Source organism: Liolophura sinensis, chromosome 11 (assembly GCF_032854445.1).
Source record: "Liolophura sinensis isolate JHLJ2023 chromosome 11, CUHK_Ljap_v2, whole genome shotgun sequence".
NCBI classification, from domain to species: domain Eukaryota; kingdom Metazoa; phylum Mollusca; class Polyplacophora; order Chitonida; family Chitonidae; genus Liolophura; species Liolophura sinensis.
This window is the reverse complement of record NC_088305.1, coordinates 23,105,969-23,132,001: the sequence shown is the minus strand read 5'-3', so window position 1 is coordinate 23,132,001 and position 26,033 is coordinate 23,105,969. Positions and strand designations below refer to the sequence as shown.

The 26,033-nt window shown below is 39.9% G+C and overlaps 1 protein-coding gene across 1 annotated transcript; it reads right to left on the bottom strand.

The window, feature by feature from the left end:
• Window positions 1–11,293: 11,293 nt before the first annotated feature.
• On the bottom strand, window positions 11,294–20,718 carry LOC135478204 (putative nuclease HARBI1). The gene is made up of 3 exons (XM_064758476.1): window positions 19,578–20,718; window positions 17,884–17,908; window positions 11,294–11,583 (listed from the first exon to the last, which is right to left on the bottom strand). Exons 1-3 carry the CDS (start codon window positions 19,785–19,787, stop codon window positions 11,294–11,296), a joined length of 525 nt encoding a protein of 174 aa, XP_064614546.1. The 5' UTR covers window positions 19,788–20,718.
• Between the last annotated feature and the right edge of the window lie 5,315 nt (window positions 20,719–26,033).

Below are 26,033 nucleotides of genomic sequence, written 5' to 3'. Positions count from 1 at the left end.
TACAAATCATATAAATGCAAAGGGAAATCAAGCCACACAGCAGAATATATGGTCAAGTGACAGTAAAAGTTAAGATGAAAATCCTTTTTATAGGGTGGATCAGGTATACTGTAGTTGTTGCTGTGCCGCTCGACTGCCTATTTACCTGTAGCAGGTGAATATTTAACATTTGCGAGATAAATTCAAGACCCTGCATGATGAATACAATAGGACAAGGCTTATTCAATCTACTATGGTTCAGACATTATCGGTATATCATCTTGCATCTCTGGGCGTAATCTTTATATCTCCCGCCGTACACTACTTGTCGTCCCGAACTAGCCCAGGCCATCATTCTTACGTGCCGGGTCTGAGAGACTGCGTCAGAGTGGGGGGTGTAGCAAACCGCATGTCCGGGTTAACAAGACAAGCAGTGATCCAGTAACCGCAAAGTTCATTTATGAGATTTCTGCCTAGAAATCAGACAGTGTTTGTATATATATCCATGTATGAAAGAAAGATTTTTTTCTTTTGATGTATTGGAGAAATGAACCTCTCTTGTCTTTCCGCATCTGTCTACTCCGACTGTAGTTTCCAACGTGTTAGTATCAAGGAATTGTTCACTCTTGATAAGAACAACACGTTGGAAACCAGGACTAGATAATCCCTTAACAAAAACAACAGTCAGAATTACTGGTGGAAAACAAAGATTTAGAAGGTAGAACAGGTTCGTTTGTTCTTATATTAGTGCACTCAGCACTTGGAGATTAGAGCAGGAAAACATGGCTGATTGAACCAGTGTTGGTACAATGTGACTGAGTGGGGTGTAATTACTTGTGCCTGGTATTGGACTGGTATTGGAGGCAGCAGTATGGTGGCTTGGACTCGCTCTGCCATAAGAAGAGGCAGTATATGTTCACACACCTTATCAATCCTAAAACATTGTTAAGTACGACGTAAAACCCAAAGCATACACACTCATACGCCGAAGAAAAGACTTGGGTTGAACCCAAGACGCCACTAATAAAGCCCATGCCATCAAACGCAAGGAAGACGAAGTATTCCGCCATCTCGGCCGTTTAAAACATAAGTGGAGCTCTTTCACCTAACGCTACTCACCCGATTTAAATACAGTGCACCCGCCATCACTCCAACCTGATGAACCCTAATAGCTCAATTAGTCTAGAGAAACCTGTGAGAATACAAATGTTCATTAGATAGGCCACAAAAACATACATGTGCAATGGCTTATAACTAAATCCGTCTGAACCGAACAACTATTGCAAATTCCTTCTTAGCTGTTTTGTTTTCTCTCTGTGTGCTCGTGGTCTGTTAGACCAAGTGACAGATTTCATTTTCTCTCCTTAGGCAGAAGCCGTAGCCTTGCAGTCACCACTTGTATAACAGGGGGCCCCCATGTCTCAGTTGGTGAGCGCTCTAGCGCAGTGTATTGACCCAGGAGCCTCTCACCAATGCGGTCGCTGTGAGTTCAAATCCAGCTCATGCTGGCTTCCTCTCCGGCCGTACGTAGGAAGGTCTGCCAGCAGCCTGTGGATGATCGTTGTTTTGCCTCGGGCACTGCCCGGTTTCCTCCCACCATAATGCTGGCCAGCGTCATATAAGTGAAATATTCTTGAGTACGGCGTAAAACACCAATCAAATAAATAAATAATTCTTCCCTAATAGGAAAATGATCCACTGCATTCCACCAGTTTTTGAATAAATATGACGTCACGCGAGGTAATGAGTTTTAGCCGTCGAAACCGAGCTTATGCAATTTAGCATTATGAATTAGAAAAAAGTGTTCAAGTTTTATCTTCTGTGCAAGAATACGAACTTCCAACATATCCACGTGTAGAGCTTGTGTTGTTACGTGTCACTGACGAAAGGAAATTTTAGTAGCGAGTATGACTGATTTTACTCATGGCTGAATATAGGTTACTGGCTAAAAAGAATAGACTACAAAAAAAGATTGATCACGCAAAGCCTATTTAAATAGAATTCGTGGGTAAATAGTTAACAATGTTGAAAAGTAGAGCAAAAATGAAAAGTTTACAAAACAGGCCAATCTTTTCTTTTTAAGAGTCCATGAAGATTTGTTTTACACTTATTTGTTAGTAGTATTAAGCAGTCACACTGAAGATTACAGAACTATACAGGACCCAGTTATACATGAACAAAGATATTAGTATGAGGTGGGAAGGTAGTTAGGCACATATAAAAACGTGAGGCTTACAGCCATTTTCCAGAATGCAGGATACATGGGTGAAACCCCACACGTTGTTCAGGTGAAGAGCGGGTGACAAACTGACAGCGAATAAAGAGGCCGAAAATATACGGAAGGACGCATTATTGCAACATCCTTTAATTACATATGTTGAATTTTTTCTCAACGGTTAGTTTTAGGCGTCACCCGATTTAATTAATGTATTTATTTGTTTGATTGGTGATTAAGCCCGTACTGATTTCTTTTTTTTTGATTGGTGTTTTACGCCGTACTCAAGAATCTTTCACTTATACGACGGCGGCCAGCATTATGGTGGGTGGAAACCGGGCAGAGCCCGAGGGAAACCCACGACCATCCGCAGGTTGCTGACAGACCTTCTCACGTACGGCCGGAGAGGAAGCCAGCATGAGCTGGACTTGAACTCACAGCGACCGCATTGGTGAGACGCTCCTGGGTCATTACGCTGCGCTAGCGCGCTAACCGACTGAGCCACGGAGGCCCCGAGCCCGTACTGAAGAGTATTTCATTTATCATTTACGACAGACAGACAGCAGTATGATGGGAGGAAACCGAACTTACCCGCTCTGTCAGCGACGTCTGTAGCAAGATAAGTCGGCGTACAGATACGCTGTTCTTTGAATGAGCCTTAGCACACCTGCTCCTCTCTGGGTCATTATATTCAGACGTGACACGAATAACGATTTTTTTTAGAACGATGTTATTGATTACAGCAGCTTATGTCAACGCTGTCAACAGTGCTCATACAACTACGTACTCAAGATGCGTGGAACACTACTCTGAAGCCCCCCAGCTAGACGTATGGCATTAGACAATGTCTGTTTAGAACTCGTCATATATCCTCCACACTTATTTATTTTAATTTATTTATTTACTTATTTATTAACTTATTACTTTGCTTAACGGCATACCAGTACGCAGGGTTTATGAGGGTTTCTTCATTGTGGTTTCCTTCACCTATAACACTGTCATGGTACATGTATGCAGGTAAAAAGTGAAGCAAAATGGACGTTTGCGGGTCAATAATCATTACATCAATTTCCAAAAACAACGTTCAACACAATCCAACAAAGACCTAAAAAAGTATATAAAGTAACACTAAAGTTACGACGGGGGCTTCTTCCAAAGAGAAGCAGTCAGCACATCCAATGCAGTAATGTGCGGGAAGACGCAAGAAATGTAAAAGATATATAACTAATAACTTGCAAACAGAAGCAGCTCCCAGTGGTGTGCTGGCAGACTCACGGACTCTGCTAGGTGTATAACTAGTGACTTGCAAACAGAAGTAGTCAGCAGTTGCCAGTGATGTGCTGAAAGACACACAGACTGTGCTAGGTGTGCAACTAGTAACTATCAAATAGAAGCAGTCAGCAGTCGCCAGTGATGTGCTGAAAGACACACGGACTGTGCTAGGTGTGTAACTAGTAACTTGTAAACAGAAGCAGTAAGCAGCTCCCAGTGATGTGCTGAAAGACACACGGACTGTGCTAGGTGTATAACTAGTAACTTGTAAACAGAAGCAGTAAGCAGTTCCCAGTGATGTGCTGGCAGACACACGGACTGTGCTAGGTGTATAACTAGTGACTTGCAAAGAGAAGCAGTCAGCAGTTGCCAGTGATGTGCTGGAAGACACACGGACTGTGCTAGGTGTGTAACTAGTAACTTATAAATAGAAGCAGTAAGCAGTTCACAGTGATGTGCTGGAAGACACACGGACTGTGCTAGGTGTGTAGCTAGTAACTTATAAATAGAAGCAGTAAGCAGTTCACAGTGATGTGCTGGAAGACACACGGACTGTGGTAGGTGTGTAACTAGTAACTTGTAAACAGAAGCAGTAAGCAGTTGCCAGTGATGTGCTGGAAGACACACGGACTGTTCTAGGCGTATAACTAGTAAGTTGTAAACAGAAGCAACCAGTGGTTCCCAGTGATGTGCTGGAAGACACGGAATGTTCTAGGTGTAAAACTAGTAACTTGTAAACAGAAGCAGTAAGCAGTTGCCAGTGATGTGCTGGAAGACACACGGACTGTGCTAGGTGTAAAACTAGTAACTTGTAAACAGAAGCAGTAAGCAGTTGCCAGTGATGTGCTGGAAGACACACCGACTGTGCTAGGTGTAAAACTAGTGACTTGTAAACAGAAGCAGTAAGCAGTTGCCAGTGATGTGCTGGGAGACACACGGACTGTGCTAGGTGTGTAACTAGTAACTTATAAATAGAAGCAGTAAGCAATTGCCAGTGATGTGCTAGCAGACACACGGACTGTGCTAGGTGTGTAACTAGTAATTTGTAAACAGAAGCAGTCAGCAGTTCCCAATGATGTGCTGGAAGACACACGGACTGTGCTAGGTGTAAAACTAGTAGCATGTAAACAGAAGCAGTAAGCGGTTGCCAGTGATGTGCTGGAAGACACACGGACCGTGCTAGGTGTAAAACTAGTAACTTGTAAACAGAAGCAGTTGTGAATGTCCCAGGTGTATAATTAGTAACTTGCACTTGAACAGTTTGTACCTTCCTGGAGGTACATACAGTTTAGGCCTCTGTATGTACTCTATACGTGTGTACTCTGAACTATTATTTTTCTGTGTGTTAGCATTGTGCTTATTACATAGGAAGCATTGTCATAGTGCACAAGTGCATTTATTACATAGGAAGCATTGTCATAGTGTATACATACACTTATTTCATAGGAAGCATAGTCATAGTGTACACATACACTTATTATGTAGGAAGCATAGTTATAGTCTACACGTACACTTATTACATGGGAAGCATAGTCATAGTGTACACGTACATTTATTACATAGGAAACATTGTCATAGTATACACGTACACTTATAACATGGGAAGCATAGTCGTAGTGTACACGTACACTCATTACATAGGAAGCATAGCCATAGTGTACACGTACATTTATTACATAGGAAACATTGTCATAGTGTATACATACACTTATTACATAGGAAGCATAGTCATAGTGTACACATACACTTATTACGTAGGAAGCATAGTCATAGTCTACACGTACACTTATTACATGGGAAGCATAGTCATAGTCTACACGTACACTTATTACATGGGAAGCATAGTCATAGTCTACACGCACACTTATTACATGGGAAGCATAGTCATAGTGTTCATGTACACTTTTTTACTTGGTGCTGTATTATCCCTGATTTGATGAGATTACCCAAACTGCGTGCACTCGTTTTATGCTTTACAATCGGTCTTCTATTACTTGGGCTTACTGTTACTGTTTTCTGAGCATGTGGGTCAGAAGACAAATTTCAGTCTAACGTGAAAAGGTACTCACTGAAGTTAGCCCATTGGATACATCAGTTTTTATTCCGTTATTCTTCCTGCAGGTTATTCGTTCAACACCAATAATCAAGCAATCACACGATGTGATATACTTTCACATAACAGTCGCCACCGGAAGTTATCTTTTGTTGAAGTAACCATAACTATTTAGAGTTAATATTCAACATAGGCCCATCGTCGTTACGTTTTCAGATGGCCGAGCTACTACCGTATAATAGGCCCATTGTCGACAGATTTTGATATGGCCGAGCTACTACCTTATAATAGGCCCATTGTCGTTAGGTCGTTAGCTTTGTTGTAGTAGCTAACTTCGTTCTCCGCGTGAGTTACAAAAATGTACTTTTCTGGTCTTGGATTTGGCTCTAAGCACAGATCTTTATGTTTGTTTTGACACTTTGCATCTAGATGTGTATGCTCTTGGCGTCACTCTGTAACGGTCAATAACAAAGTTGACACGGCTATCAACTCAGAACCTAAGACTAAGGGTGTGCTAAGTCAAATGTCAGCTTCAAGAAGCAGGGGCATGACGCTTCCAAACTTTTTAAACTTAACTTAACTATGGTTTTCGTCAAGTAGTGCATGGACCAAAAATATAAAAAAAACCACTTAACCTGAATGTACAGAAATGTTAGTAGTGGCTGTAAAAGCTGAATAAAGAGACTGTATAAGATTTTGAAGGTTTTCTTTGCGAAAATAATTCAGAAAGCATTTCTTCAAGTGTAAATATTTACAATCGTCCAATGTGGCTTTGTTTTTAGAAGTTTGCTTTGGCATTGCCGGTGTCCGTCATTTATGTTTAAAAAAATGTAAGAAATATTGTGGTGTCGTTAATGGTCTGATGAATGAACCAAGGCCACTTTATTGGCACGACTTCAAAATCCAAATGGTAATTAGGGGTCCGGCTAGGTAGTCCTGCGGGACACCTATTGGAATCGTTCGGATTATTATTATTATTATTTCTTAAATTTTGTGTGCAGCCTACAGCCTCGATCACTCTACCGATTGACTTGAAATTTTGCAGTGTTATTCCCTGATGGCTGAAGTTGTGCACCGCGGAGACGAAGTCATACGTTTTGGCGGCCATATGTAATTTTATATGAAATCGTTTAAACATCTTCTTCTTAAGAATCACTGTTTTGAAATTTGATATGCAGGTAGACCGTTGGTAGTTACAATAAGTTTGAGAAAATCGTTGCCTTCCGGTAAAAACTTTGGAAGCTCGCCGTTGGGCGAAGTTGTGACGTCACAAATAGTTTTGAAATTTCAATTTTTTTAACGTATTCTGGTGTATTCCCGCTATGGCTCCCGCTGAGCCGCTGATTCTGAATCTACTTTTACTTTTTGCATATCTTTGTAACTTTTTGAGATATAGTCAAAAAACTAAAGTTTTGTTAGGCAATTTCTGCAATGTGCAGCGGATTTGAGCTACGATCAATGGTTTTCTCGTTAGAAGCATTTAAATGACAACACCGTTTTTTCGTTTAGAAATAGATGTTAATGCTATTTCTTTACATGGAGTTAGATGGAAACTGGACTGGGTGTATGGTATTTGACTTAATGCTTTCTGTGCACTGTCCATGATTTCCCAAAACGGCTGTACGATGACATACAGCTATGCTGTCTTGTATTTGATGGCGTTGAATAACTACAACAACAAACGACGTGAACCCCGCTGAAACCGCAGGGCTCAAAATTAATAGTGCACAAGCTATCGACACTGTCATTGCAATTGTCGATGTAGGAGAGGCCGATTATTTCCCTTTGACTGGTGTTAGGCGATATTTACTGGATTCAATAGACGCAGATTGCAATATAAACGAGTTGCCCCGTTGCAAATTCATAGCAGCAGAAATCTTAGCATTAGTGTAGAAATATGTGTTTGTTCACAAAAATTGTATGCCACCAGTCTGTCTAGAATAAGTCTGAGTGCAGACCAAGGAGGTTCATGTAGGTCAGGCGGATGATGCAAAAGCCGGCCGTTGTGATTGTAGCCCTGAAGTACATAAAGGCCTTTTTTCTGCTAACCACCCTTTTCAATCTTTTCCGTTGGCCGCATAACAATCTCTATAAGCCTACCAACTATATAGCTTCGCGTCTTATCTATTGCTTAGCAGTTACGAATCACAATGTCGATTTCAGTTGTTGTGATAACTACCAGGGCCCGTATTAATAAAGATTCTTAAGATTTAGCCAAGAATTTACACTTAAGTATAGAAGTTACCCTTAGCTAAGAAAATATTTAAGAATGTAATCATAAAATTTCTTAACACGATTCTTAGAGAAGAAAATACTTAAAAGATAAGTTTTTCTCAAACGCGTGTCCCGTAGCAACGAGAGAGGTCTCTAATAATAAAGATAATTTTGGTACATCATAATGTCACGTAAGCAGCAGACGACATTTCGATGTAAACACAATCTGAAATGGAGAAAAAAAGGAAAAGAAAGCCGAACTTGTCAAACGACGAGTGTTTGAGCCTGGCCAATTACATGGCACAATACAAGGACATACTGAGGGGCAAGCTGGATCCAGGATTGACCTCAGAAAAGAAAAAAACTACATGGAAGTTGGTGACGGACAGGTTGAATGCCTCCTTCACAGCCGTCAAGCGGTCACAAGAAGAAGTGGAGAAAAAGTGGCACAATATTTTCTCCCAAACCAAATCGGAAATCTCGGCCTACAAGAAAGTGCAGTGTGCGACGGGTATGTAAACTTAAATTATTTTATGTAAAATATTTAATTGGAATAGTGTAACGGTATTTAATATTTGTAAGATTAGACCAAGTCTAGCTAAACTGTAGTTTCGGTAGTTATTTTGGAAATAATCAACCGTCGGAACTGCCTTTGAAAACTAATCCAATTCAACTGTTTGTACCCGGAAAGCTGTCGGCTCGATTATCTCTCATAAATGCAGCTAAACATTGACTAGGATTTAAACATTGTAGTAAAACAAAAATGGCACAGAGTATAATTAAAACCATAGTTCTTACTTGAAGTTGAGGGTGTATGAAGTGCAGTGCACTGGATAAAATAATATTGCAAATGATCAAAGTGAAGGACACATTAAATTAGGATGATGAACCTTATTGACTAAATTTTTGTAAAGTAAGTGAAAGCAGTTCATTTATTAAGCTTAAGAATATTTATGTACGAGGGAAACTGATTTATTGAATTTAAAATGGAAATTTAGGTACTTCTCTAATATATGTAGACTTCCACACTGTGGATGCTAGATGTAAAATTATCATTGAGTCAAGTAGCAGTTTTATACTGAGCACTACCACAGACAAAGACTCATTGAAACAGACCTATATTCTGATTCATGTCATAATGAATTACGTGTATAAATGAAATTTTAGAATATGTGAGGATTAATCCAATAAGCAAGATGTTGTGAAGTATGGCATAAAACAAATCACGAGGCCGCCGTGGCACAGTTGGTTATCGCGCTAGCGCTGCGTAATGACCTGGGAGCCTCTCACCAATGCGGTCGCTGTGAGTTCAAGTCCAGCTCATGCTGGCTTCCTTTCCGGCCGTACGTGGGAAGGTCTGTCAGCAACCTGCGGTTGGCCATGGGTTTCCCCCGGGCTCTGCCCGGTTTCTTCCCACTATAATGCTGGCCGCCGTCGTATAAGTGAAAGATTCTTGAGTAGGGCGTAAAACACCAATCAAATGAATGAAATAAATCAAAACAAATCACTTTCTGTGTGTTACATAAAAAGTGATTTATGCATCATATTCTCCTAGCAAACAGACCATTTAACCTGTCCCAACACTTGCATACCTTTTATCTTCTCATGTGTTCATGTTTCAAACTTTGACCAAGAGACCATCTGTACCCCATTGGCCTATTTGTATTATTTTGTTTTAATTCTAAACAACTCAATGTCATCTTTTACTGAATCGAAAGTTCAAAGGATTTTTCATATTAATTTTTTTCCCAAGTTGACTAGTAGTACATATTCGTTTACTTTCAAAAATAATCTTTATTTATAACACAACCTATTGTCAAGATTATTGATTTCATCATCAGCTCTAAGTGTAAAATGATTTGAGATCAAATACGATGAAAGATCTTATTATTTGGACATATACAATTTTATTTTACAGGTGGAGGACCATCACTAAAGCCATTAAGTGCTATCGCGGAGGTGGTGATGTTCATTCTAGGGGAGAACACTGTTTGTCTTGGGAGAGTTGGCGATGGCATAGATTTCACCTTAATTCAACTTAATGAATCTCAGTAAGTAATTTTTCTCAAAATGCAATGTGCAGTGATAAATTAAAATGAATGAGGAAAATGTGGTATTTATCACAGAGCTTCAGATACATGTTGTGTTAAGCAAGTTTAAGCAAAAATCCAATTTTTGTTTTTCTTAAAACAATTGCTACGTTTTATTCGACTTGGGTTATATCTGTTGTTTAAAAGTCCCACCAACTTAAGTTTCTTTAAAGGGTCAGCTATAGTTGTATAACTGTATTTTTGATATAGTATGTATGTTTTGTATAGTTGTATAAATGTATATGTCTACATTTTGGCACAACTGACATGCCATGCTTTCCACCAGCGCCTTTGCCCATCACATATTTGGATGCTCGCCCTAGTGCCAGTCAGGCAGAGGACATCACCCATCTACAGGATCTAGTGGAGGTACCTTCACCTGTCGCACCAGTGGTTCATCATGAAACACTTCCAAACCCAAGCAAGGCCGAGATTATTCAGGACCTTAAGATCAAAAAACTCAAACTTCAGATTCAGCTTTATGAAATGAAATTGCAAAAAAGAAATCAGGAAAAATAAATTCATTGAAAATATTGTGCCACCTTTACTGCATTTCTTCCTCAGATCCTTGATGTTTGTGATAAGGGCATTTAGCACTTACATATTCATTCGACTGGATGTGTACAGGAATAACAGTTTAATATATCACTAGTATGAGATAATGGGGTAGGTGGGCTAAACAAAAACAGAGGCTTATTTTGAACACAATGTTTTTTGAGAAAACACATGCAGCATGAGACTGAGTGAAAGAGGGAGAAGTCACTGTCAACAGGCCGATCAGTCAATAATAAATTCAAAAATGAGTTTCGGCAAATTGCTGTCTGTATCGAACGCCTTCAACATTGGCATCTGGGGCAATGTCACCATCCCCTTGTTGATCGACTCCATAATTTTCACCCTCCTCTTCATTACCTGGAAGAGGTATTTGTCTCAATTCGCAGATATTATGCAGAACGGCGCATACCAAAATTATTTGGCAGGCTTTGTTCGGTGACATCCTTATTTCTCCATGCAATACATGAAATCTTCTCTTCAACAGGCCTATACCTCTTTCAAGTACACTACATGTCCGGTTTTTGGACCTAAACTGTAACAAAACGAACAAATAATTTTATCCAGAGTTTAAAAAAAAAGTTGCAAAAAATATAACTTCCCACAAATGAGATTCGATCTCAGAATATCAAGATTATGAGAAGGTCCAACTTAACCACTATACCAGTTATCCCCCCTGTTGTGAGGAATGATTTATGTCTTCTTCATCAATTTTTTTGCGATGAACTCTTATAATGTTTACATTTCAGTAATTATGCATCTTTATAAAAACTCATGTGTTTGAAATGAAGATATATTTTTTTCCAAAAAAAAACAACATTTCCTATCAATTACCAAGTACAGAAAAGTGCGCGCCGCTAATGAATGTCAAGGGAAACAACTCAATGTTCGCGATACAAAGCTCAGTTAGGTGATATTTTAATACCTGTTGTAATTTGTTTGAGGGCCGGGTTGTGGCCTGAGGAAAGAGGTAAGAAGCCAGCGTTTAGATTGGTACCCGCTATCTCCGATCAGATGATTGTCGATGGGTGTGTGGTGGTTTTCAAAAAGCTGTCTCAGTCCACTTTCAGCCAGAATTCGAGCGTCATGTGTTGACCCTGGCCATTTTGTGACAATGTCGAGAATGTTATACTTCCCATCCACAACAATTTGAACGTTAACACTGTGGTAATGGTGCAGATTAATAGTATAGGGGCTACTCTGGAACTCTTATGATTATGCAACGTATTACGCAATATATGACATAATTTATTACATAGGAAGATGAAGCAAGGCATGACGCAACATATTAGAACGTCAATATCGCGATATGTAAATATATGAATGTTATGATCGCGCAATAAGTTCCAATCGCATACTGCAAGGGGAGATAACGTTGGTAAAATTCAGCATCTGAATAGGGTGACATTCTCATATAAAATTTGTTGATCTGCGTTTTCTGAAATGTAACGACACCACCACTTTCCCACGTTCCAATGGTATTTTCTTCCCTGAATCGTCTCTTATATCCACTTCTACTGTGAAAAATGAGTTATTTTGGAGGGGAAAATACTTGACATGTTCGAATGTGTGGGCTATGGACTGCCCCGGTTTACCCTGGACAGGTACGTTTCTCATCAGGGGCATGAGCTTATCTCCGACTATGTGTGGCTGAACCATATCGGGATATATGTAAAGAGAATCCATACCCCTATTAACGTCTAATGTAGCAGAGCTCATGTGTATCCCCGGTGCGCACTTGCTATCCGTAAATCTCAGTATTTCTTGCAAAGCATCGCTGAGCACTACCTTCGCATTATCATTAAATATCAACACGGCTTTCTGATTAAACTTGTCGTAGCGCAGATTTATACTGTCTTGATGGGCTGTTCGAATTTCATTATTGAGTGCATCTACGAAGGCTATGCCCCAATTATAATATCCCTCTCTCACTGTGATTTTCACTGATTTGACATCGTCGTCAGTTTTCGAAATACAAATAAGCGATAACTCGTCGGATTGTACATTGTACCATGAAAATGGGTAATGAAACTTCACTATTCCTACTTCCCACTGCCCGTAAAGCTCTAGTGGACGGGGTAATCTAGTGATGTAATTCGTGAGTGTATTATTCGGAACATAATCTAATGAGCTGTTGGGGCCTCCATGGCTCAGTCGGTTAAAGCGCTAGCGCAGCGTAATGACCCAGGAGTCTCTCACCAATGCGGCCGCTGTGAGTTCAAGTCCAGCTCATGCTGGCGGCCGTACGTGAGAAGGTCTGTCAGCAACCTGCGGATGGTCGTGGGTTTCCCCCGGGCTCTGCCCGGTTTCCACCCACCATAATGCTGGCCGCCGTCGTATAAGTGAAATATTCTTGAGTACGGCGTAAAACACCAATCAAAAAAAAAAAAAAAAAATAATGAGCTGTTCGACGGTAGAGTCAGGTAGAACATATCGAATTATAACTGTATTAGAGCACACCTCTGCGATTGTGGGTATTGGTTATCTTTAATGTAAACAAAAAAATAGAAAACTTAGAATTTCGACTACTTCAGGCGTTTGGTCTGCCAGATCTAGTTCTGGGAGTGGTCTCGACCGATCTAGTAGACCGCGCTGTACCCGTGGGACTAGGTGTGAAAACCGGTATTTTAGAGGGGCTGGGAGTAAACTGGCGTCTATGTCTCAGCACGTCATTAACCAAATCCGAAATGTTAGTGTCAGGCATTGTATTATCTTTATATATAAGCTCGACTTTGTCATTCCATGACATCAAAGGCTTGGACTTTATTCTCTCAATAAGTTGTCTGGCCTTTTTATGCATGGTTTTTGGTACACTCTCGACTATTTCACGCTCGATATTACTCCGCACAGTTCATTCACGGCGTTGTCAGTTGACCTGTCTTGTACGACTTTAACGGGTAGGGGGTTAATTGACGATGTTCTCTGGTTTTCAAATGTGAGGTATTTCTGTAACGCATCATTGTACATTCTAACTTTTTCACGCTCCGTTATATTATTCCGTCGAAGCACAGGCCCCATGTCTCTGTCTAGGCTCTGCATCATCGATAGAGTGCTATTGATAGGTATTTGTTGTTGTTGTAACGCCTGCAACAACTTGGGCTCTATTAAAGCCATCTTTTTCACGTGCTCCATGGTCAATTTAATACCTTAGAAACGATAAGTGCTAGTATGAAGGCTAGGGGTGCTAACAGCGCTCCTAAAAATCTGCCTTTCTTCAGTATGCGTTTCCTTCTCTTAATGCTCGTATTTTTCTTGGCCAGGTTTCGCAAGCCCGTCTTGTGTCGCTGTAGTTTCGATTTGTGAGCCTTATTCAACGGTACATTGCCTTTTAAGATATTCGAGGCGCACTGGCACAAACTATAGATCAATTCCTTGTCAGCCCCTCTTAGTATTGTTTTCACGAGTTTCGGATTAGCCTTAGAAAGTGCCTTTAAAGTAACAGAGTGCTTACGCAGTCTTGGACATGATGACTCATAACAAAGTGATGATAATATCTTGTGAACATTTCTTTTTATTATATTTTCAGATACACATACTGAATTTGACCTGGATAAATGTTTGTTCGAAGCCTCAAATGTTCACGTGTGTCCTGTTTAAAGTCCACCAGAAGATAACCGTGAGGCTGCTAGGTGGCGTCCCTATAAGCTTCCTGTATAAACTGTGTGTGTCCAGGGTACATCTGTTTGGCGAGATGCATGATCTGCGAGGCGTCTCTTGGATTTTTAAACAACACGAGGTAATGTGTGTTTAGATTGATAGTTCTCTGTTCTTTGTTTTTACTGAACAGGTTTTGTGTTATGTATATAACACTTCAGGAGCAGTGATGGGATTGTTTTGTGAAAAGCTGTGACACTATCCTGTCAGTCTCCATCATCAAATCGTCTATGACCAATAGCTTGTTGCCAGGTGCTTCGATGTCCTGTAGGCAATTAAATCCTTCCCTAAAATCCACGTTTTTGCACTCCGCATATCCTTTTTGCCATACACCATAGCACCATATCACTTTGTCCGGGGGTGGCTGGATTATAATAGACGCGTCACGGATAAGTCTCCTGACGAATTATGATTTTCCACATGCACTAGGTCCAGATATGATAGATGTAAAGGGATGTCTTAACGTAACGTCCATCGTTACCTACTGATAGGTTTAGTACCGTTCTGCAGGTTTATATAATATCTCCAGATCTGTTCGCATCCCTCATCTGGCGAATTATTGCATACAGCCAGTGTATACGCATGTAGTACGACTAATCTCCTGTGGTTGACAACATCATCACTAAACGTCTCGTTCAATACTGCTACGACCCAAACTGTCTGTATTATAAAGAGATGGCTTGTTCAAAATACACGACAGTTTAGCCGCACAAAAAAGTAACCAAAACCAGCAGATTTTATTTTTCAACAATTTATTAGTTTTAACAAGAACAGATAACAGGACTTATACAAATACTAAAGCACTTAAGTTTAACAAGAAAGGATAGCAATATCTATACAAATACTAAAGTACTTACATGTACAACGGTGTCAAGTCCAAACGGACGCATATATTCCACAATTCCACAAACAGAAAACCACACAGGCATAAATGCACAGAGGCAATATTCACAAGAGGGGAAATCCACAGTATAACTGAGTGTATGACGAAATATACACAAAATTCCACGGACAGGGCCCGTGTACTAATAAGCACTGTGTACACAAGAGCACAAATTAAATGTACAAGTTCAGACTGAAACGTGCTCGGTGGAGATAGGATACAACAAAGCCAGAGGCTATAAAGACATCAAAATTCAGCACAAAAGGCCTACTAAAGTAACACACAGCGAAAGCATTAAAGGCTCTCAATAACTCTACTTTCTCCTCCTTTGACCTGTTTTCATAGGTCTTATATAATTTTCCTAACTTTTTTCTACTTACAATGTATGTTAAACAATACATACATACTCGAAGCTGTTACATAAACTTCAAAGTGTTGCAGAGCTAAAATAACAGACAAACATTCCTTTTCAACAGTTGAATAAATTCTCTGAACCTTATTAAGTTTATTGGAAAAGAAACAAATTGGATGATCAACACCAAGATTGTCTTCCTGGAGCAAAACAGCACCTACAGCAACATCGTGAAAAATGTCATCAGCTCTTGATGGTACATCCGGAAACAAATGTGAAAACTCATAAACAAGTTCAGACAGTTGCTGTTGCTGAATGGACTCCAGATGTTGCAGTTTAGGATCAAGTTGTCAACAACATATGGACCAAAATATCTGACATCAAAGCATTTACCAGGTACAGGTAACAATACTAAAACTTTCTGACCAGGTTAAAATGGCCGAACAACAGATTTCTCATCATATCTACGTTTCATATTCTTCTGAGTACATTCAAGATTGACTTTAGCCAATTCAGATGCTCTGACAAGGTCAGCACGAAAACCAGATACATAATCTAAAAGATTTACATTACTTATGTCATCATTGAGAGACTGTTCCTTGTAAATTAACAATGGTCCTCTAACAGTATGTCCAAATACTAAATCAAATGGACTGAAACCCAATGATTCTTGTACTGACTCTGGAACAGCAAACATAAGAAATGGAATACCTTCATCCCAGTCTTTCTCTGTGTCATAACAATAAGTCTTAATCATGTTCTTTAATGTTCGGTGAAATCTTTCAATTGCACCTTGACTTTCTGGGTGGTAGGCAGAAGACTTGTTTAATTGTTTAATGCCTAACTGGTACATAACTTGCTGAAAAACACCAGACATAATGTTTGAACCTTGATCAGACTGTATGGATTTGGGTAAACCAAAGAGAGTAAAAAAGTTTGTTAAAGCTTTGACAACAGACTTGGTGTTTATATTCCTTAAAGGAACAGCCTAGGGAAATCTGGTTGCTGTACCCATAATAGTTAACACATACTTGTGGAATTTTCTAGAATAAGAAAATTCTTGAACACTTGTAAACAAACTGGCCCCGAACTGAGCGTATTCTGGAACATTCTAAGGCAGAGGCAGACAGCAAGCCCTCAACTCAGCATATGTAAACAGTGGCAAGCTAAATTTAGAAGCTAACGGCAGTTGTTCACATAACAATACTGCCTTGTACGATTGAAGGGATGTGACCATGGACACCATGTCCAGCCAGTCATGTTTTCTAGGCCTCCTCACAAATAACTGACGGAATAAAGGGAAGGTCACCAGCATGTCGCACGTGAGCCCAGCCGTCAACTGTGACTAGGATAACTAGTCATGTATTTTTAAGGCCTTGTCTATGATTCTCACGTGTTCTTTCAGAGCTATCCATTGGTTAATTCCCAGTCCTATACCTATCCTAGTAGGTTTGTCGCTCACAAACTTTCTGATGTCAATACGTGGGCTATCTCTATACATGCTCGCTGTTAGTCTCACATTCTTTCCAATGGGCAAACCTACGGCTTTAGCGCACGTAGTTATGTTAAAAGGATTTAAGGTAGTATTTCGAGGCGGTGGCATACTACTACAACCACAAATGTGATTAACACTCAGTGTTATGGTTGTAGCTATGACAATAACCAATGACAGACTGATCAATAAACCACCAGCTGCTTATTTTTATCGATGCCTAGCCTCCACGTTGGTGTTGATACCTGCCATGCCGCCTGTATGAATGGCTGCTTAATAGTATATCACTTTTTTTATAATGTTTTCAACATTTCTTTAAAATTGAAACATATGAATTAAAAGTGGAAGGCCAGCCTTTCCATCTGACTTTATAATAAGCCCCGCCCCCCCCCCCTTCGGCGTTTTCATTCTAGGATTTTTTCTATTTTATAATACTCATTATCCTTTTTAATAATTTGCTGTAGCTCTTGTTCGTAAAAGGTACCACGTAATACTTCGCCATTTAAATCACGTAACTAATACACAGGGGGTATTCTGGTATGTCGACTGTGAATTTTGATCAGTCCACGACGGTATATAGCCTTTATAGAAAATGGCTTTCACCTTACTTAGCCTAACGCTATCACCCACATTAAATTTAAATTTGGATTTAGTCTTTTCGGCGGGATACAAGTTCTTGCGTACCATGTTTTCTGCAAGTTTATTCACTTGTTCGGGAGCCATTTTAATCCTTCTGTGAAGTGATTTGTTATAGCTGGATATGAAGGCGGGTAAGACATCCACATATCGTTGTTCTTAGCTGTGAAGCATTTATACATTTTTGACTTTAAAGTCCTATTGAAACGCTCTACAGTACTGGCGTGCGTTTCATTGTGTGTATTAAAGTGGTAAACCTCATTGGATTTGAAAAATTGTTAAAATTTTCTGTTAAAAAATTCAGATCCACTATCGGTTTGGAGATACACAGGCTTTCTGCCTTGTTTGAGTATTTTGCCGAATGCCTTCACCATTGTTCCACCGGTCTTATCTTTCATGGGCATAGCCCAGCTGATATTCGAAAATACATCTATACAGGTCAATAAATACTTATGCCCTCTGTTAGATTTGGCCATATGACATATGTCCACCAGAACAGCTTGCCATTGATCTTATCTTATCAACCTTAACTCTGTTTCGCTTATACCTCTTTGCAGCCGGTTTATGCAATGTATACGCATCTTGTGTCTTTAACCACTCCTTGATTTCTTTTTTAGATATGGTATACCCGTTCTTCCTGACTGCCCGGTACAAGGCCTGTTTACCACCGTATGATGATTGGCTTGCGGGGGTATAATACAGTTTCTGTAAGATCTTATCAACCTCAGATCGTGACGGATCCATGACTATCTTTCCAGCTTACTTCGGAACGAATGGTGGGGAACTAGTGAAACGCATCGTATAAATAACAAACGACAGTAAGTACATTTTCAAACTGTATTCTGTGAATATAGACACATGATAATAATCATACATAAACATTAGGCACAGTCTATACCCTCGTCTTCCAAGTGATCATTCATGTCATCTTCATCTGTAACCAAAATGTTCATAACTTCAGACTTTAAATTGTTCATGAAGCATCTCGTCTTCAGGTAACAATCACGCCACACTTTATCTTCATAACTGATCAAGAATACAGGACGCACGTACACATCCGTCGATTTGTAGAGGAGGCATTTCACCTCCTCGATGAGGGCATCTTCATCCAGAGAGGCAAATGCATTTTGAAACTGTTCATCAAATGCTGCTAAGACATCAATGCCTTCGTCTCTCTTCAGGCAGATGGCTTTCACAACCGCGTCCTTGTATACACCATTTACAGTTTGTCGCAAGAATTGGGGACTTTAGCTGCGAAGGCCCCCACCACTTACGAAAAAGTCCATATCATCATTGTCTATATCACCTTTCTTTATTTTCTTTCTAGCCGGAGCATTCGGGACGGGTGCATTCATCTCCATAGGCAAGAGTGGTGTCCCCTGGAACATACCGTCACTCTTCATATAGTCTCTCAGCACATTGATGATGTCTTCCGACACTTTCTTGAGGGCAACCCAGGCTTGCACGGAGAAGGCCACGCCTTTCATAGTAGGATACAGCAGTCCCCTCCTACTCCTCTCCCGCTTTCTGATATGTACTAGTGACACCCCCTTTTAGTCTCTGTACGACATGTGTATGTCTTCCCCCAACAACAGAGGTTGAGGAGTGGGTTTGCCATGACTCGATCTGCATGTCAGTGGTTGACATGTAAAAGATGAAACGTTCCCACGTCCTCTGGGTCACGGTGATGGCTTTGACACTCTCCCTGCCAGTTGTATCACCCTTCTTGCTCAGCTCCACGTAAATAGTTGTCCTCTCCTGGAAGACTCTAGCGACGAGATCTCCACAGACTTCGTAATTCATAATGTCGCTAAAACTCGTGTTGTTGTGGTAAAGACGAGTGTTGTTGTTGTAGAGACAGATGTTGTTGTCGCTAAGACTGGCGTTGTCTTGTAAAGGCAAGCGTTGTTGTTGTTGTTGCATCTGCTGTGATCTGTTGGAACTGGATGCTGATATGATTTTTGGCGCGCATTATACAGCAAAATGTCACGTGATTGTTTCCATATAAGAGGTCTGCGATTGGTCTTAGTAGGTAGCACGTGATCCCTTGCTTCATGTTCTTATGTAATAAATTATGTCATATATTGCATAATACGTTGCATAATCATAAGAGTTCCAGAGTAGACCGTATACTACTCCGATTAACCAATTCGTTTTCATATGTGCTAGGAGCGGTGATTTGTACGTGTGTCCCATCAATAGCCCCAACAATGCCTGGAAATTGGGCAGCAGCGTAGAACGTTTCCTGTTTGTCACGCATTTCGCGAGCTGTCAGTGGAAAACGAATGAACTGAGCAATTTGCTGGTTTGAAGATAGACTTCTTACGGTAGCTATGATAGCCCTAGATACAGTAGGCTGTGAGACCCCTATGTCATCACCATTGCATAGCTGCATTTTCCCAGTTGCCAAAAAACGAAGAGTAATCAACACTTCCTGCACAGGAGTAAGTGCACAGTTTCAATTCTATCCACTTACAACGTCATCCCTAACTAGTGATTCGATATACCGAATTCCTGCAACATCCAAACGAAACCTTTCTAATAGCTCCCTATCATTATATTCGTTCAAACAATCTCTTCTTTCCTTAAAGTGGCGTCGATTTGGTTGAGCGGCCGCCATGTTGTTGTTTAAGAAATAATTAAGAATTTAAGAAAAAGATTAAAGTGGTCATGGGCACACTTAGAATTTAAGAATTTCTTAACAGTGAAGTTTTTTATGAATGGGACTTAAGTATTTTTAACAATTTAAGAATTTTTTAGCGTTAAGAAATACTTAAGAATCTTGATGAATACGGGCCCAGACTGTTTTAGGGCTGGGTATAGAGGGAATCAGTGAAATTGGCCTGCCCGTGTGTTTCCGGTCTGTCCACCCAAGGTCTGTCCCAGGATCTCACCTGTGAACAGTGGAAATGATGGATCTGGAGCAGTTTGCAGGGGTTTAACACAGCAAAGTTTAGGATGGATTTAAACGCCCAAATGATCACATTTTCCGAACCGTACGCGTTGCTGGCGAAGTCTACCTCTTTGAGGAAGTCTTTGGAAATAGCCGAGTGTACAAAGAACAGAAATGCGTCGTGAGAGTCCTGGTACCAGCTTTTCTCTTCGCAGTAAGACGCAATGGGGTAATGACATCCTTTTGGCATCGGGACGGGGTACCTTCGGGTCAGAGCATACATAACTTTATTCTCTCTAAGGTAGTCCAGATCGAGGCTCTCGAAACCGTCGCCCAGATAATTGTCGGCGTTTACGACCATCACAAAACGGCGCAGGAAAAACTCGGAGACAAACTCGAACATTTGCCTGTAGGTTGGGTTGTCGGACGTGTCATGGACGAATAGCTTGGTTCAGCTGTTGGAACAATTGTGCTGATCGAAGGGCTGGAATGGAGTCGTCACAGATGGCGGTGAATGAAAAAGTGCCTTGGTAAATATAAACTAGAATGAGTCCGGTGATCAATGTGATACAGATGTATACCATCCTCTGTGGAGTGAGCTGAAACATCACAGAAACATGCGATATAAAACACCATCCAGTTCACTCGACTATAAGCACAGTGGCAAGGCATAGGCTGTCTATGGGATAATGGGTATAATACAGACTTATAGCATAAAGAGTAAAACCAGAGCAGCGATGACAGTGTGCTAGTTAGCAAATGGTCCCACGTAACCGGTGAAATGGGACCTCTTCTTAAATTTACCTTATTAAGGGCCCTGTTCTAACTTTTTAGGTCGATTCAGTTAAATCATCTTAATGCGTGCCTTCATTGAGCGCGCCCCACAAGGGCCTGGGTGGCTGATGAGTGGGGTGGGGGTGGGGGGTGGGGGTGTAGCGTGGGGTTCAACACAAGCATTGAGCTCATCGTACGTTACAGAGATAGCCTTATAAAAATATATGAACATGTCACGTAAATCTTTTTCACAGTAAAATGCTTGATAACTGACTCATGTAGCGTGAGCCTCTGCCCAAAAGGCAAATCTGACACAAATCTTAACATCGTGCGGGTTCAATTTGCAAGCTCTGCGGTCTTTTAGGAGGAAAGTTTGTATTTGTTTTTTGGGTGAGCCTGAAAATGCCGTAAAGCTGTGTCAGTACTGTTGTATAACCATACCACTACATGTCACGCTACGTCATTTATGCAACTTGAAGTTTGCCGAGGGTGCAATTTCCATTCATCTGAAATAATAATGTGCACAAAAAACAACTTCCTCACAAACGACACACAGCTACACTCTAAAAATTAATCCTTTTAGTTTTAACAGGTAGTCCTGTTTCCTCAGTGATGCTAGAATATATTCTGTTATAAAAAAATACTGTGTCATATTCAATATGATATCCTCTTTGCCTAGAAGGATTTTATTCTTTTGGTATATTGGAGAAATGAACCTCTCGTCTTTCCACATCTGTCTACTCAGACTGTAGTTCCAAACGTGTTCTTCGTGTTAAGGAATTGTTTATTCTTGATAAGAACAACACGTTCGAAACCAGTCATAGATAATCCCCTTACGAGAAAAAAACAAAGATTTACAATGTAGAAATAAGTTCATTCGTTCTTATATCAGTGCACTCAGCACTAGGAGATTAGAGCAAGAAACATGGCTGGTTGACTCAGTGTCAGTGGAATGTGACTGGGTGGGGTGTAATGACTGGTGTCTTTGGCATGATGTTTTAGTGGTGGCAGCACTATGGTGGCTTGGACTCGCTCTGCCACAAGAAGAGACTACATGTTCACACGCCTATTCACTCCTCGTCGTCCTCCTATGACTAAAAATGTTAAGTCCGACGTAAAACGAAAGCGTACACACACATACGCCGAAGAAAACGCTAGGGTTGAATCCACGACGCCAAAGGCTATGCCATCAAACGCAAGGAAGACGAAGTATTCCGCCATCTCGGCCGTTTAAAACATAAGTGGAGCTCTTTCACCTAACGCTACTCACCCGATTTAAATACAGTGCACCCGCCATCACTCCAACCTGATGAACCCTAACAGCTCAATTAGCCTAGACAAACCTGTGAGAATACAAATGTTCATCAGATAAGCCACAAAAACATACAAAAACAACATACATACAAAAACAACATACATAGTTTCCTCTCTGTGTGCTCGTGGTCTGTTAGACCAAGTGACAGATTTAATGTTCTCTCCTTAGGCAGAAGCCGTAGCCTTGTAGTCACGACTTATACCAGAAAAACCGGTTTCTTTTGACATAGCCTGAAACCATGAGGTTAAAGGGGCCTGTCGTAGAGACATTACATGCAATGTAGCACCCTATCGGAAATGATTTTTTTCACATATAATAGACCTTAAAAGTGCAAGCTTGCCTTTCATGAAATATTATCATTTAATGTGCTAAGTTTTCCTTAACAGAAAAATCCACTGCATTTCACCAGTTTTTTTAATAATTATGACGTCACGCGAGGCAACGCGTTCTAGCCGTCGAAACTGAGCCTATGGGGTGTAGTATTATGAATAAGAAAAGAAGTGTTCAAGCTATATCTTCTGTGCAAGAATACGAATTTACAACATATCCACGTGTAGAGCTTGTGTTGTTACTGTCAATGACTAAAGTGAATTTTAATAGCGAGTTTGATTGATTTTTCGAATAGCTGAATATAGGTGAATGACTAATAGGAAGAGACTATAACAAAGAATTGAACAGACTAAGTCTGTTCAAATGGAATTTATTTCTAGATAGTCAACAATGTTGAAAAATAGAACAAAAATGAAAAGTTGACCAAAAAGGTCAATATTTCATTCAAAGGTGTTTTGAAATATTCATGTTTTACAATTATTTGTCAGTAGTATTAAGCAGTCACACTGAAGATTACAGAACTATAGAGGACCCAGTTATACATCAACAAAAGTATTAGTACGAAGTGGGAAGGTAGTTAGGCACATATAAATACGTGAGGCCTACACCCAATTTCCAGAATGCAGGACACATGGGTGAAACCCCAGCTGGGATGTGCAGGATGACGCAAGAAATGTGAAAGGTGTATAACTAATAACATGCAAAGAGAAGCAGCTAGTTGATCTCAGTGATGTGCTGGAAGACGCAAACACTGTGCTAGGTGTAGAGCTAGTAACTTGTACAGGGAAGCAATAAGCAGTTCCCAGTGATGTGTTGGAAGACGCAAGGACTGTGTTAGGTGTATATGTAAAGCACATGGAATAAAAAAAAAGACTGCAAAACTCATTCGGATTGACGTTCTTTTATATATCCATGGAGATGGTCACTGCATACAGGTGGTACAAAGAGACAGAAATACCCGAGAAAACAAGCATATCAGAACGACATTTAGTACTTTTACAGTATTATTAAGTAAAGTGGTGATATGTGTATTACACATTGCTACCTGTATTTGGTACTTCTCTTACGTATGACTCCTATACTTTTTACAGTGTATGATCATAAATCTCTGAAACTGGTTCTGTGTACTATCAGTGGGGGTAACCCTGGCCCTTATGTTTTTAACTTAAAACAATAAACTTTCCAAAGAAATGAAGTTGGGAACTTGAAAGCAATATACATGTAATATAAGTAAGGTGCTGCTATTAGAAATTACATGTGAATAGCAAAACATCAATTATTCTGAAACAATACTTTGCTCAGTGTAACACGTTTACCTAACTAGAAGTATTTACATGAACAGCTATGCTGTCTTAGCTATATCACCATTATCTAATGGGGCGGTCGAAGTACCATTTTATTATACAGCATCATAACAACTTGCAACTTGCAGGACATGCACTATTACACGCAGGTGCCAATAAACAATGATGTTTCATGACTACAGTCAGACAATTTGACCATCTTACACCAAATGCTGCCTATAGTTCCTGACAGGACCCCACTGGGATGTCTCCTATGTTTGTCCAAATGGCATAACTTACTACAGGTGTCACATGTAAGAAAGTCAAACATAATGTTACATTCATTATTTATCAAAATACATGGGTCTGCATTACACTGGCAGTAATCAGTATTAATGGCCAACACACTAAACCATAGTAATTTACAGTTTTCCTGTTTTACATTATACATATACTCATATGACCAAACTGGTAAATCATTGTAAAGAATGCAAGTTTAAGTCAAGGGAGCTAACTTATACAGTGCAAACACTCTAGACATCAAATTGCCAAGATTACAAACCCTGTTAGCACTGTACAACCTACTCAGTACAGTATGTAACTTCATAAGAACTGTTAACACTGTCCCGGTATCTTACAATTTATGTATAGGATGAGACAGAGTTAAACATCCAATTGGAGCTACAATATGTGGTTTTGCTTACTGAGAGGAAACCATTACAGCCGTGTGCGTTACAACACAATCGATCAGCTGTTCGAGTACACGTAAACATTTCATAACTGCTCAGATTACACACGCTAAAACTATCTTTGTTCATGTTACCAAGCTTGCTTAAACTTATAACATGATTTAAACTTACACACCTGGTAATCTTTGTATGTATGAACAATTGACACTTATATAATTTGTCAGGTGAGCTCCTTGTCAAGCTATTAAAAAAATGGCGGACACTGAGCAAGTGAATCATGGGTACATATCACTCAAGGTATCAGAGAAAAAGTAAACCGCAAAGAAGTTTGTGTAATAGTTTTATGTTAACATCTTTTGACGTAAGAAAGTATAAATAAATAAAGGACACGAAACAGGGTCTCCATTCAATCAATCACACTATTCCACTCACTTAATCACCTTGAGCAGTCCCGCAGTATGTTACTTACGTAATATTAAGCCATCGCTGTGCTGCAACGTTCGTGAATATTAATATAGGGAAGCTGATCATGTGATGTAAACATACACAGGTGCTATGATGTAAACAAATGCACGTGGAAAACTATGACAATATCACATTCCCCTTCTTTTGGACAAAAGCTAGTGGTATTACATTCGTTAACAAATTTTGCTTCTAAAGATCTGCCCAAGTATATATTTCAAATGCAACCAATTTCAGTTGAAAACAAAATAGAACACATTACAAACTGTAATTATTTGTAGAGTCGGTTTGATACTTAAAACTTGAATTGGAGTCAGTGTCAAATGATTTCCGGGGTTCACCGGGTTTTAAAGCTAAACACAAATTTGTCCATCCATTAAACTTTCATACCAGTGTTGAAATTAATATTCATGTCCATACTTCAATCCTTGTCGGTCAGATGGCAATAATGTCAATAAATTTGTCAAATAAAATTACAGTGCATTGTCAGTTTCTTTTAAAACAATGTCAAGATCACACAATTTGGAACAATTTAATATAGCAAATAAAATCAATCATAGCACTTTGAATCATTCAAATCAACGAATCTGAGTGATGGAAAATCTGAACATATCTGCAAATGCATCACTCACTGAGACGCCGAGGAATGATGGAATCCATTGAACTGAATAGAATGCACACATTGATCATTTGATTCACAAATTCACTGTTGGAGCTGGAATTTTCATTCTGACTGAGATCTGTAACTGAGAGCAACACAAACTATGCTCATAAAACACACACAAACACTTCCACTTGATCCATTTATATAATCAGCCAAAATCTGGCCTTAATATGTCAACCAAAAGGTGAGGACTGTGAGGTTGGTGATGTGTGAGGCGGTTTTGGAGTAATA

Excerpts from the sequence above, each read along its gene's own strand:
- LOC135478204 (XM_064758476.1), bottom strand. The coding sequence starts at position 19,787 with ATGCAGCTATGCAATGGTGATGACATAGGGGTCTCACAGCCTACTGTA. Across the intron at positions 17,909-19,577 it reads GGGCTATTGATGGGACACAC|ATAAGATCAATGGCAAGCTG; the intron begins GTACAAATCACC and ends AAGGTTGATAAG. Across the intron at positions 11,584-17,883 it reads ATCAATGGCAAGCTGTTCTG|AGTTCCAGAGTAGCCCCTAT; the intron begins GTGGACATATGT and ends CATAATCATAAG.